A 13,366-nucleotide genomic window follows, 5' to 3' on the forward strand; every position below is an offset into this window, starting at 1 on the left:
TGGGACCCGCAAGCGCAGCCAAGGGCTGGCAGTTTCCCACTCCAGGGGGAGACGGGGGCCGCAGTGGGCAGAGCAGCCGAGAGACACTCACACAGCCGCCCCCAGCCCGCCGGGCTGGCTGGGCTCTGCACGCTGGATGGGACGGGGTTTAGCTGGTGCCCCGCGGGTCTCAGCGGGGGTGGGACAGGGCTCGGCGCGGCAGGTCAGCACCAGGCTCCGCCGGGGGACCCCAGGGGCAGCCCGTCGCGGGTCCCCCTCTCCAGGCCTCTCACAGGGGACCCGCGGGGGGACGGTCCCACTCCCTGCCCCGCGGTTACCTGTCCCCATCACCGGGGTCTCTGCCGCGGAAGCGCCGCCTCTTCGCCTGCCTCCGGCCACGTCCCCGGACCCCAGCTCGCATCCCGCGGCGGCGGCGGAGGCCAGGAGCAGCCCCAGCTGCAGCAGCAGCAGCAGGACGGGGGCGCCTGCTGGCCGCGGCCGCCTCCGGGCGGCGCCGCTCCGGCACCGGACCCCGCTCATCGGTGCCGCTGCTGCAGCGACTGCGACCGGCTCCGATGTGGCGCTTCCAGCCGCCGCCGCCACCCCCGCCCGGCTCCAGCAGCAGCAGCAGCATCGGCCGCCGCTCCGCCCGCCCCCCTGCGCCCCACGCCGCGCGCGCTGCCGCCTCGCTTCCGGGGCTCCGCGCCTGCGCAGGGAGACGTCACCGCGCAACTGTGCAGCCGGCTGATTGATTGACTCCAGGGGGAAGGAGGCGGGACGACGGGAGGGCTGGGCTCGCGCGGACTCGGGCCAGCCGGGGAGAGGAGCCGGTGGACTGGGCGGGGGTACCCCCCCAGCAGGGGGCTAGCGGGGCAGCGGCTCCTGCTCCTGCTCCTGGCCCTAGGCCGGCCCGCCCGGCGTGTAAGAGACGCAGAAGGGGAAGTGGGGCTCGGGGCTGCCCCCATCCCGCGGGACAAGCAGCTGGGGGGCGAGGAGCTGGGCCGCCTGGGGAAGGAGGAGGGAGCAGCGCAGGTGGCCAGCACGGAGCTGTTCGGGGAAGCACGAGGGAGGAAAGGAAAACAAGGGAGTAGCCCGGCGGAGGCGGAGGAGGCCAGATGGAAGATGCGGGAGGGGGCAGGGGAAAAGAAGAAGAAGTTACTCACTTTTTTCCCCAGAAAGGACAAGTCGCCAGTCGCATTCAAGGCAGCTGAAATAAATAAATAAATGAATACATGCCGTAACATTTCGCTCCGGGCAAACTGCCACAGGGGCACAGTGCGATCACACACAAGTAGCAAGGCAGGCCACACAGTATCCCTCGGTTCAGATGTGGCTCACACCCTGAAAGAGTTGGAGACCCTCTGCACTGGGTTTGCCGATGTGATCTTGGAACTAAAGCACACGCACTAGACTCCAGCCGCCTCGGTTCTACTCATGGTTCGGCCGCGCAGTACTAAGGGTAGCGTCCTTTTACTAGTGGGATGAATCGCAAGAAGCGGTTCGTTTCAATCGAACCGTTCTGTCACAGGTAGTTAGTTAGTTCGTTGTATGAGTGAGATTTAAAATCTCTCTGTGAACAATTGCTCTACTGAGCTATATATTTTTTTAAATGCCTTACTGCAAACTAGTAAGAGAAACTTGATCCTACCGCACTTACACTGCCTTTTTTTGGAACCTATAAATAAGTAGTATTTGAAAAGATTTTTCTTAATTCTCTCATCAAAATACCCTGAAAGAGGAACAGCAGGCTAAGAAGAACTATTCTGAAAAATCAGTAAATCCTAGGGCCATTGATTAAGCTGCAGATCCACCCATAAATGTCACCAAAAAAACAAAACAAAACAAAAAAACGTTCCTTGTAAATACCTTGCCACAGTTTCCTTTGGTGGTAAATACCACCAAATTACAGAAGTAGATAACTTGTCCATGTGGCCCTGATAAATAGCTAATAAAATCCTCCTTTTGCTATATTTAGCTACTTGCTTATCCCTCCTACTCTGTGGTATTTGGGGAAGAGTACATTTGGCTAATCCTGTATGTGCTCTCCCCAAAGAGCAGTATATAGAGTTGAAATTGCTACCTAGTATTTTACAAAAAATTGAGCCACACAGTCAAGCTTATGTTAAATCAACTCACGGTGGGTTTTTAAATGTACATAATATCAGCAACTTTTCACTGAGAAAGGGAAATAAAAGGAGAGTTTTCTGCTCAGGGAAAGAGGAACTCAGACATATTTTACAAAAAAATGCTGGAAGTTATGTATGTATAGACTGTTCTAAATTAATATAGCTTAAATGGTATTTGAGTCCTGATTACACAAAACCTAATATTTAAAACAAAACTGAACTCTACTTATTGTGCTAATAGCTAAAATTTTACTAACAGTAGTCATTGGAGTGTCCATATACCTCCCTTCACTCTCCCCTCACTGAACTCTGGATGTTCTAGGAAAGTGTTTAAAAGGAGCATGCTGTTCTACCATCACAGATCCTTCAATCATTTGGTAAGTAGGACTCCAAGGGAAAGGTGGATGTGGAGTGTGAATATGCAGAGTCCATCTTAAGGAATCTTAATTACAGGTCAGTAATCTTCATTTTTTCCTTTGAGTGTCCTTTGCATATTCCAATTCATGGGATACATTAATAAGCAGTATTCTGACCCAGGATGGTGAGACCCAGAGTTCTAGTTAAACAAGAGTGCAAGACTGGCCTCACCAAACTTTTCATCTACTCTAGAGTCTGAGTCTAAAAAATAATGTTGAGTAAAAGTGTGACCAGAACTCCAGGTTGCTGCACTATATATTTCTACTAGAGAAATATGTCTACGAAAAGCCATACAAACTGCCTTTGATCTAGTTGAATGAGTTCTGTTGCCTTGAGGAGTGGATAATCCCTTCAGTTTATAAAATTCATAAATACCTAATTAAACCCATCTAGAGAGTCTGTACAGAAATGCCTTTTCCTTTTTTAAATTTTGTGCACAAGCTATAAACAGCCTTGAAGATTGTCTAAACTGGTTAGTTCTGTCTAAATAAAAAGATAACACTCTTTTCACATCTAATGTGTGTAATATAGCTTCCCCATCATTGAGTATGGGGTTTGGGAAAGAAGATTGGTAAAATAATAGATTGATTCATGTGAAAATTAGAGACTAGTTTTGATAAAAATTTAGGATGAGTGCAAAGAACCATTTAATCCTTATGAAATAGTGAATGGTGGAAAAGCATTTAATGCATACAATTCATTTATGCATTTGCAGAAGTGATTGCTATCAAAAACATTGTTTTTACTGATTGATGAAATAAAGAACAGTTCTTCAAAGATTCAAAGGAAGATCTCATTAATTGTGCTAGTACTACAGTCAGATCCCAGGAGGGCATGAAAGTTCTTATTGGAGGATACAAATTATTAAGGTCTTTTAAAAACATCTTAATTGTATCATTAATAAAATTTGATTTCCCCACTGCAGGTACATGATATGGTTGAGAGATGAACCTTCTCTAAATCTAATAAAAGAGGTGTCTTAAGATACAATACTCTAATATAAAATTAATTGGTGCCATATAAGGATCCATATTATACATGGAACTCCACAATAAAAACCTTTTTCATTTAAAGCTATAACACTTTCATGTAGATTGTTTTCCAGAATGTGATAGTACATGCTGTACTTGTAATGAAAGACTTTCTTCTAGCCCAGCAGTTCCCAAACTGTGGTACACAGGCCACCTCCTGATGGTATGCGTCCACTAATTAAGATTGCAAAACGTGGGTCTGGCTCCACCAATCTCTCTGTGCTGCTGGGGGGCCAGCTGCAGAGCCTCCAGTGGCATTCGGCCATGCAGGGGCAGAGCGCAGTGGCCCTCAGCACCCAGGGTGGCCCAGCTGTTCTAACCTCCTCCTCCTTCCAGACGCACAGCGGCTGGCCAGGAGCCGTTCCAGCGCTGGCCATGCCTCCAAGCAGTGTGGTGGCTGCTCCCCTTTCCCAGCTCCGCTCTTTCCTCCTATCCGTCTCCCACATGGGCCAAGTGCCCTGTCCAGGAGCCGTTCCTGCCCCAAGCAGCACAGCAACCACCCCCACCTTCCAAGATTTCACCAGATATCCACCAACCAAGATATCCACCAACTTTGCTCTGTCAAGCAAGCACATCCCTCTCATTAAAGGCATACCAAAAATCTCAGATGGAGTAAGTTTACAATGCTTTTATTAATATTTAGCAAGACCCACAGCATTTTATATACATAGCTATGCTATTGATACATTGTGTTTTAACACCACTTAGGTTTTAAGATGGTTTTCATGCATAGTCTGTATATAAAAAATTGGTGGTGGTACCACAGGTGGTGGCGTTTTATGTTGGTTGTGCGCAACGTGGCAGAGTTTGGGAACTGCTGTTCTAGCCCATCTTAAAATCTATTCCTTATGCAGTCAAGTGAAGGGACCGAAGGAGTGGATGATAGACCTTCCCTGTTTGTTGCGACATATCCAATGTCAGTGGTAGAGTTCAACTAATCTTTTTGACAGATGTATCAAATTTGGATACTACTGTTGTTTAAGCCATGCTGGTGCTATTAAAATTACCCTAGTTTTGTCCTGTTTTATCACTCTGAATAAGGGGAAATCATACATTAGAGCCTGATCCCAGTGTATTAGAAAAGCATCCAATATTGATCCCTTGTCTCTGCTGCCCTGGAACAATATCTATGGCATTTTCTGTAGTTGCTGGATGAAAAAAGGTCTATTTTTGGGTTCCCCCATAAATTGAAGAGGCGATTCCCTACTTTATACTTCACAGACATTTGTACATCTAACCTGATGACCCGCTCAGGTGACCTGCAAGGGTGCTCTGTTTTTCCACTATGTGAATTGCTACTGGATGAATATTGTGTTCCATACAGTAGTTTCAAAGACTCTTGGCCTCCCTGCATAATTTCAGAGTCCCCTAATGCTGTCATATTGTCTGTTTCTACCTGAACTGCTTTGTTTTTGAGTTGAGGTAGAAAAGATCCTAGACCTAGTCTGATTGCTGTTAATTCTAAAATATTTATCTATAAATTCCTTTCCTTTAGTGACCAATGATCTGACCCACAATTAATTTCTTTAAAAAAGAGGTTCAATTTCTACTACAGTTAGGTGCAACAGAGGTGTTTCCATGAGATTGCAGAGGGAATGGGTTTTATTTGTTATTTTCTAATCCCAAAAAAGTAAGCGGGCCTTTGCCTTATTTTGGATTTAGGAAGATTAAACACTTATATAAATAAATTATGCTTCCATATGTTGTCTGTAACTTCTATAATACATTTGGTTTGTGCCTCCGGACTTAAAAGATGAATTCTTCCACATTTCTGTAAAATCATGTCATTGGATGTACCTGCCTTTCATTGTTGGAGAGGACCATTTTCAGAACAACATCCTCCTTTTTGAGTTGTGCACAGCACTCAGGGTGTTTACAAAATGCCTGTCCGTTGTAGCAGCATAGCAAAGAAAGCAGGGGATGTACGTATCCAGCACCTAGAGGACTGGCTAATAAAAATGTCATCCAGGGAAGAGACCTTATAACATGTAAGTCAAATATGTTCACCATTTGTTAGTCTGGAGTACAGATAAATTGGGAAAAGTACTGTCTAAACCCACTCAATGGAGTCTTTTTATAGGAGCCATATCAGATTCAACTGTGGAGAGAGCTTTTCTCCCAGAGGAGAGAGAGATCAAAATAAAAAGAATGTGTATATCTCCTCCATCAGTTACCAAGACAATCAATTATTTTCATCCTTCGATTGTTGGGTCTGCTGGCATCAACCACAGCAGTGACTCCTCTTCTTTGTCTTCAGATGAGAGACCTTTGGTACTGGTTAGCAAAGAATTACATACCAGGTTTAGACAGCATGAATCAAAAATATTAATTCCATAACAAGTGTTAATGTCATTAATGTGGTGGACAGACAATCAAAATGCAATGAAAGGTACATGTTTCAGTCCCCCTACAGCACCAGTAATACTGACCACAGATGCGTCAACCCTAGGATGAGGACTTTAATCTCTGCCCAGATATGAAGCTGATGGTTGTTAAGGGAAAAGGTTTCCAATTAAATTGTGTAACTACATGAAATTACTTCTAAAATTCATCCGTCCAATGTTATTAACGCCACTGATAATCAAAATGGGACTACTGATTCCCAGACTGTGGATAAATAAAGTTCAAGTGGAACTTTGAAGCTTTCTGTCAAATCTGATGTCTTGGAGGACCCATAGAAGATTAAAATTAAACTTTTCCTTTATTATTGCATGGTTTACATTTCTTCTTCTGTTATAGTTGGCGTTGTGGGGTATAATGTTGAGGGTGGAAATGATATGACCTTCTTTACTAATTGTAATGAAGTGAAGGACATGAAGGAGGTGGGGATTGCATTTGATACTTATGTAATGTAGTCAAACTAAAGGAATAAAGAAGGAGTTGAGCTTACATTTTTCATCTTCTCCAGTACTTCATCAGTCTGAATACTAAACAGTATAACGTCCTCAATCCTACTTTTTGTCTTGTGAAGGAGTCCCACTGATGTTAATCTATGCATGTCTCCTTGGTGAGACAGCCAAAGCTACTGATCTTGTTGAAGTATCTGAGGTGTCAAAAGCTGCTCTCATCTGTTGCTTAGCAACATTCAGTCCTTCAGCTAAAACAGTATTTCATAACTTTTTCGTGTTTCTCTGGAAGAGCATTAAAAAAAGAGGACATTTTGCTCTAGAGATGGTATTTGTACCTAGTCATGACAGCTTCATAATTGGAAATGCACATGTTTAATGTATCTGAAGAAAATATGTGTCTTAATACATCCAGCCTCTTCCCTTCTTTATTGATGCAGTAGAGTGATCTTGGGCACCTTTTTATTTGTAAAGTGCCACTTCAGCCACCAACTAATTAGGAGGCAGATGTGTATGAAGCAAGTCCTTCTCGAGGAAAATAATGTAATTTGTCTGCCTTCTTAGATAGAGGCTGAGTGGTTAGGGCAGTTTTCCAAACTGTCTTTGCTGGCTGAAGCAAATCCTCTAACAATGGAAGTGTGGCTCATTATCTAGCCTTTGCACCCAAAATATAGACTATAGGGTGTGATGATTCCTCTACAAAAACAGAAGGAAGCCTAACCTCTTTGACACTTAGGATACTAACTCATGAAAAGCTGGAGCATCTTCTGATAGTGTATATCCCCCACATTTTCATCTGGAGAATGCACATTTCTTAATTCTGTATCAGACTCTGCCAACTCCAGTTCCTCCACATAAGATAATATTTCACCTGTTTCCACAGATGACTTGTTCTGAGTAAGCAGTAAAGCCTGGACCTTAGCTACAGAATCTGATAAATGAATGTCCTCCTGATACTGTCTTGCTGAAGGTCTGTCCTCATACATCAATCCTTCCTGATAAGACGTCAGAAATGGCCAGTGATACCACCTTACCTAAGGAGATACCTGCCACCCTGGCCAAAACCCCAGTGATGGATCGGGCTAGAAACATCTCTGTGCCTGTGGATTCAGTGGGGCTGCATTGAATTGATAATAATTATTGCTAGTTCTATTATGTGATCCACATCTCTCTTCTGGGCCCAATACATTCATGGCTCAAATGGGACCAGACCCAACAACCTCCTTGAACAGGAGAGCAGAGAGAAGTTCTTCTGCATGTATCCCAAAGTGGTTGTAGGAAAAGGCAGCAGCGGAGAGCTCTTGGACCTTTCCTGTCCTTTGCTGACTCATGCATAAGAAGTCAGCCTGTCTGTAGTGACGCACATGACGTGTCCTGAGATGCAGTTCCTGGCTCAACTGACAGCAGAACCATACACCAATCCGCCTGATGAACTATTGCTTTAACAGTAATACTATGCGGTGCCATGCTAGTTAACAAACCCTTATCAGTTCTCTTATTTGGATCCTTAGATCTCACTCTCAGGACAGATATTGTCAGATCCATAGAGGGACAACTCCTAACTCTGCGCTGAGCATTTGATTAGAGCCTTACTCCATAATGAGATTCTGTCCCTGTAAGTCCTGCTCTCTTGGGTTGGCTCTTTGTAATGAGGCCAACACTGAGAAGGCGTGCAAATTTTTTCTCAGTACCAGAACCAGCCTCTCTGAAAGGAGCAGCTCCGGGAACAGAGTCAGTCACTGATCCAAACCTTCTCTTCTTTTTTGGATCCTTAATTTTCTTGGATCCTCTGCCTCACACAGAAGCTGAATTTTGCTTCTTTCCAGTTGGATTTGTTGGAGCTGAAGCCAGTCTCTAAGAACCAGCAACCGCTGTCAACACTTCAGGCAATTTTATTGCAGGTAGACTCTTTTGTCTCTCTTTCTCTGCCCTTGTGGTATTGTTGAGCAGATTGGACAGTTAGAGAGGTTATACTGCTCATGAGGCAACCTGTTCCCTAGGCTGCTGGACTTTTATAAATAGGAGACAAGAGAGACTCCTCCCCCATCCCCATGCCAGAGTATGTTTTGAAGGCCAAAACTATAATGGGGTTCAAGAAAGAACCAGATAAGTTCATGGAGGATAGGTCCATCAGTGACTATTAGCCAAGATGGTCAGGGATGTAACCGCATGTTCTGGGTGTCCCTAACCTCTGACTGCCAGAAGCTGAGAGTGGACATCAGGGGATGAATGATTACCTGTTTTGTTCATTCCCTCTGAAGCACCTGGCATTGGCCACTGTCGGAAGACAGGATATTGGACTAGATGGACCATTGGTTTAACCCAATATGTTCATATCCCACCTTTTTCTCAGTGGATGCTTCAAGGATACCTGAATGACTCTGAATCTGGTTTGCCTTTCTGTTCTGCTCCAAAAAAGACACAGCAATATTTCAAAGTAAAGATGGTTGAGACATGGATTGGAAGTGGATGAGACTTATGTTTGCCATAGCTGAGACCTGTTCTGCTAGAAGTGGCCATCTGTAAAATGGGGAGGAATGATACCTGCATAGCCCCTAGAGTGGGAAGGTAGGAGGTCTTGCTCAACAAAATAGATTGTAAAGAAAAAAGAATAATTAACAACTGTCAGTGACAGAGTTTAAGAATGCAGAAAAGAGAAATAGAGAGGCAAGGCAGAGAAACAAACACTGAGGGAACAAAGGAAGAAGAAACAATCCTCAGGCAGTCAAGAGTGAGAAGGAAGAAAAAGAGAAAAAAAGGCAGATGAAAAAGAGAAAAGTAAATAATTAAATGAAAATACCTAGAAAAGACACAGCCGTAAGTTTAGTAAAACCAATTTTTATTCAATACACATTTTATTGCAGCATTCAGAGAATACAAATTGACAGCAAATTCATGTAAACTAATGTAAATATAAATACAAATCAGCTATGCCCATTGGACTTTTGAGAAGTTGCCAATGTGGTACTTAGTGCTGCAAAGGTTGTGACCTACTGAAGAGAAATATAATCAAACACATCTGAACAGGTCTGACAATGAAATCAACACCTGCAGGTAGTGTTTGAACAGTCATACATGCAAATGTAATGTATACAAAATATATAGTCCTTATCAGAACCTTCATAGCAACTTGATTTCACATCCTCATAACTTTCTGGAAAAGTCCTCACTGAGTCTGAAAAGTTTCAACATCAGTCTCATTCCAGAGGTGATTTGTTTGAGGAAATCTTAGGAAAATTTGTTTAATTGCTATTGAGTTACTGAAGAGAGCAAGCAATAGAGAGAGAATGGTAGGGGAGAATCACGTTAAATATTTAAAGTGTTGCTGTATTCCTGATTCTTACCGCTGCAAAAAAACAAGGGCTAAGGATCTTATCTGAGTCTAACTGAAGAGAAAAAACTGAGGTGATGGCAGTGGATTAGGATCCTTGGCAAGGCCCTTCTTTTGACCAAAGTAAGTCCTACACCTGCTAATTATGTCCAAGAGGGAGCCTAGATATCCTTCACATCAGCAGTAGAAATCTTGTAGTAGGAGACAGCTGTTAGAATGTTAAAAGCCCCTGCAAGCAATGGGCAGGAGCATTATGAACTGAGGAAATATCAGCAGCTCTACCCTGAGATCCAGACTAGGGATGGGGTGCTGGGAGAATAGTATAGGATTGTTAGGATGGTATATGCAGTAAAATGGTCATGGTAGAGTTAACTAGGTTACCCAGATGGATGGAGCCATGCTCAACCCCTCCCTTACCTCCACAAATTGTTTTATCCACTGGGAGATTTTCCCTACCACTCTGTGATACAGTTGAATAAAGTTGAATAAAGCAGCAGGTTCCCACCCTGCAATCCTGTGAGTAGATTTTTGTTGCATGGAGCAGCAGTTCCTTTACAAAACTGGAAGAAAGACCATAATAATGGGAATTTATGGAAAAATTAAGGAGTTTAATGCACAAAGTAAGGATTTGCAGAAATACTTGGAAAGATTGGGCCACTATTTTCTTGCAAATGAGATTATAAATAAGGACAAACAGAAAGCAATTTTCCTCAGTTCTTCTGCGGCAGTAAAATATCCTCTTGAGTGTTTAATAATGAGAGAATACAAATATAATTGCTGGCAGAAGGGAACTTAACCTGGCCGAAAGCAGTAGAATTAGCAACACCAATGGAAGCAGCAGTGAAAAGCTTACATGATTTGCACTGAGAATACAGGCATGATCAAACTGACTCAGTAAACAAAATGCAAAACCAGCTGACAGGGATTCAGGCTATTGAGGAGTTTCCGCTGTAGAGCTCATTTTACATCAGTTTATAAATACCAGTGTCACAAATGCCTCAAGATTGGACATGTAGCCAGAAAATCAATCAGCATCTCAAGCCCAGGAAGCTAGACTTTAAAATACCAGAGGAAAAAGAATAAAGCAGGAGGCATTTTACCTTGAGGGGAAGGAAGACACAAAGGAGGGAATATGGACTAAGTACTGTCTAAAAGGGAAGAACGTGGGACCTTACAAAGTAACAGTAGAGTTAAACAACCAGTCAGTACAAATGTAAGTGGATACAGCTACTGTGATCCACGAATCTATGTATCAACAGTGCAAGATTAGACTACTAGATGACCCTTGTGGTCCCTATGATTCTAAAACAGGACCGAGCCTACTAGCAAATGCAGGAGTAACCCGGTGTACCTACACAGGAGAACCCCTCCAAGTTGTAGATTCTGTGCTTGTCCTATAAAAGATAAAAAACAGTTACCAGTCACAGTGACCTGTAGTAGGAAGAGATTGGTTACAAGAATTAAAACAGAAATGGAAGGAAATTTTCAAATTGGACCTTACCAACACACAAACTCTCCAGCAAGGCCTGGATGCTCACCATTTACTCCTCAGTGTTTTTGTCTTTTTTTTTTTTTTTTCCTGCCACAACATTAACAGTAATTTGTGTTCAGGATTTTGTTGTGCATTGTGTATCACCCAAGAAGGCTTTTTTTATAAAAAAATATTTAATACATGTAAAAACTGAAACAAAAGAAAAAAATTACATGTAAAACAAAAGTGTTGATTGTAACTATTTCCCTTATAGCCTCCCTTATTCGCATAGAGCTTTGTGGTTGTACATGGTTTCTTTTAATACTTGATTGGCAGTTTTTCAAATAGCGTTAAATGTCCTTTTGGGAAACAGAGTCAGTTTTAGGTGGTAGATGTTAGCTCTCGTGTGTTATTGTTAAAGTCTGAGTCTGTTTCTTAAGAAAAAAACCCCACACATCTGGAAGAGAAAAACAAAGAGGAGGAGAAAATGCAGCTTTAAGTCTTCTGTTCAGTTGCTGGAAGACCACGGGTACAACACACAAGTGAACTGATTAGCTACTTCTGATCCCCAAGATTTACTTCTCCTGGCTGTGAGCAATATTTAATTCAATTGCCCTTATCTTCCTCTCAGCAGGACATGCCACCATATTAGCCATTCCAGGCCCTGTTGAGCTTTTACAAGAATCAGAACGTTAAGGCACCATATTTAGCATGTCTTTCCCCTCCCTCCCTCCCCTCATCACAGTAAAGTATTGCAATGTTTGATTTGTCCTGGCTGGCTACGTAGACTCTTTTTTGGTAAAGACAGAAAGGAAATGCAGTGGTGGTGGTGGAAATTAATATATAAGGGATTGGATGGTGGTAGGTACTTTAGAAGTTTCCCAGCCTTAATCAGGGGTGAGGGAAAAAAATTCCAAACAGCCACACACTAAGATTTTTTATGCTTAGCAATATATAAAAAAGCTCTGACAAAACAGGGGGCTTGGAGGGCCAGTCAGCCTAGTGGTTGGAGTACTGGACTTCCTGCCCCCTGCTTCTGTAGTTGAGGTATCTCAGTCTTTAAGGCGGGGGCGGGCGTAGGGGGAACCAAGCCTTCCCACTCCACCGGGTCCCAGCCTAGGATCCTGTGTAAATCAACCCCAGAATAGGGTACCTTCCAGCAGGGAATCTTCATCCACTACCCTGGGCTATTTCCTACTGTTGCCCCTTCAGTTTGGGGGCATGGCCCCTATAGTCCAAGTTCCTGTGGTGGCTTATCTCTAGTAGTGCCCCCCTCATGGACCTTGGTGTAAGGTTGGAGGGCTTGTTTTAACTAAGCTTGGCCTTGTTCTTGGGCTAAGCAGTAGCAGCCATATTAGGAGAGACAGCAGCCACAAGCTAAGTAGCAGGTGGTCACATCTTCACATTCCTGAAATTACTTCAAGACACTAATATCAGGCTGTTAAGGTGATACTATCCTAATAGTACCTACCACCACCAGACAAAGAAATGTTAAAATGCTTAACGAAAACTTTTTTTAAAAATTGCATTCTGTCTGGAAAGGAATCACTTATCAATGGTTGTGTTTGTAAAACCTACACTTCTTATTGTTTTTATGGTACACAACTCCATCTGAAAGATTTCCATCTGGTTCTTTGATTGTTTTGGTCTGTTGCATAACTAAGTGTGTACTATTTAAATCAAGGTGGTGGGATATGATTGGTTATGTTTCGTAATCGGCTAGGATTGGTGTTTTGTAGTACTTTAGTTTAAAATGATTGATTAAGGTACAACTAAGCAAGTTTTAACTATATAAACTGAGGTCCAAAAGGAAGTTCTTTGGAACCTAGCTCCAGAACACAGGCCAAGAAGATCAGGGCTGCCAAACCTCAACACTCTGCCAACTATATTTACAGAAGCTAGAGTCCCCAGATGATCTAATTCTGATTGGCCACCAGGAGAAGTTTACCTTATTCGGAGTGGTGAGCATTGTATGCTTAGCGTGTGTATTCTGTTTTGGTAAAGTTAAGAAATAGAGAATAAAGGTATTACCGTGTAAGGCTCCTTCACTGGTAAAAGATCATGCAAACCTACAGAGAATTACATCCGGATCCCTACGGATTGGGGTAAAGGTAAGGTGCCATAGTGTGTGGCTAACACTGGGCAGTGTCCTGCTGCTGTCCCAG

General features: G+C 43.3%; 1 protein-coding gene across 1 annotated transcript in view; it reads right to left on the minus strand.

Moving 5' to 3' along the window:
* STIM2 (stromal interaction molecule 2) overlaps positions 1–890 on the minus strand; it is a 130,380-nt gene extending 129,490 nt beyond the window's left edge. The window contains exon 1 of the mRNA XM_067562548.1: positions 318–890. Coding sequence (XP_067418649.1) covers positions 318–519 — 202 coding nt within the window. The 5' untranslated portion in view covers positions 520–890. The remainder of the gene's footprint in view (positions 1–317) is intronic.
* Positions 891–13,366: the final 12,476 nt, after the last annotated feature.

This window comes from Emydura macquarii, unplaced genomic scaffold (genome assembly GCF_026122565.2).
Source record: "Emydura macquarii macquarii isolate MOO-44397 ecotype Brisbane River unplaced genomic scaffold, CSIRO-AGI_Emac_v2 contig_2448, whole genome shotgun sequence".
NCBI lineage: Eukaryota > Metazoa > Chordata > Testudines > Chelidae > Emydura > Emydura macquarii.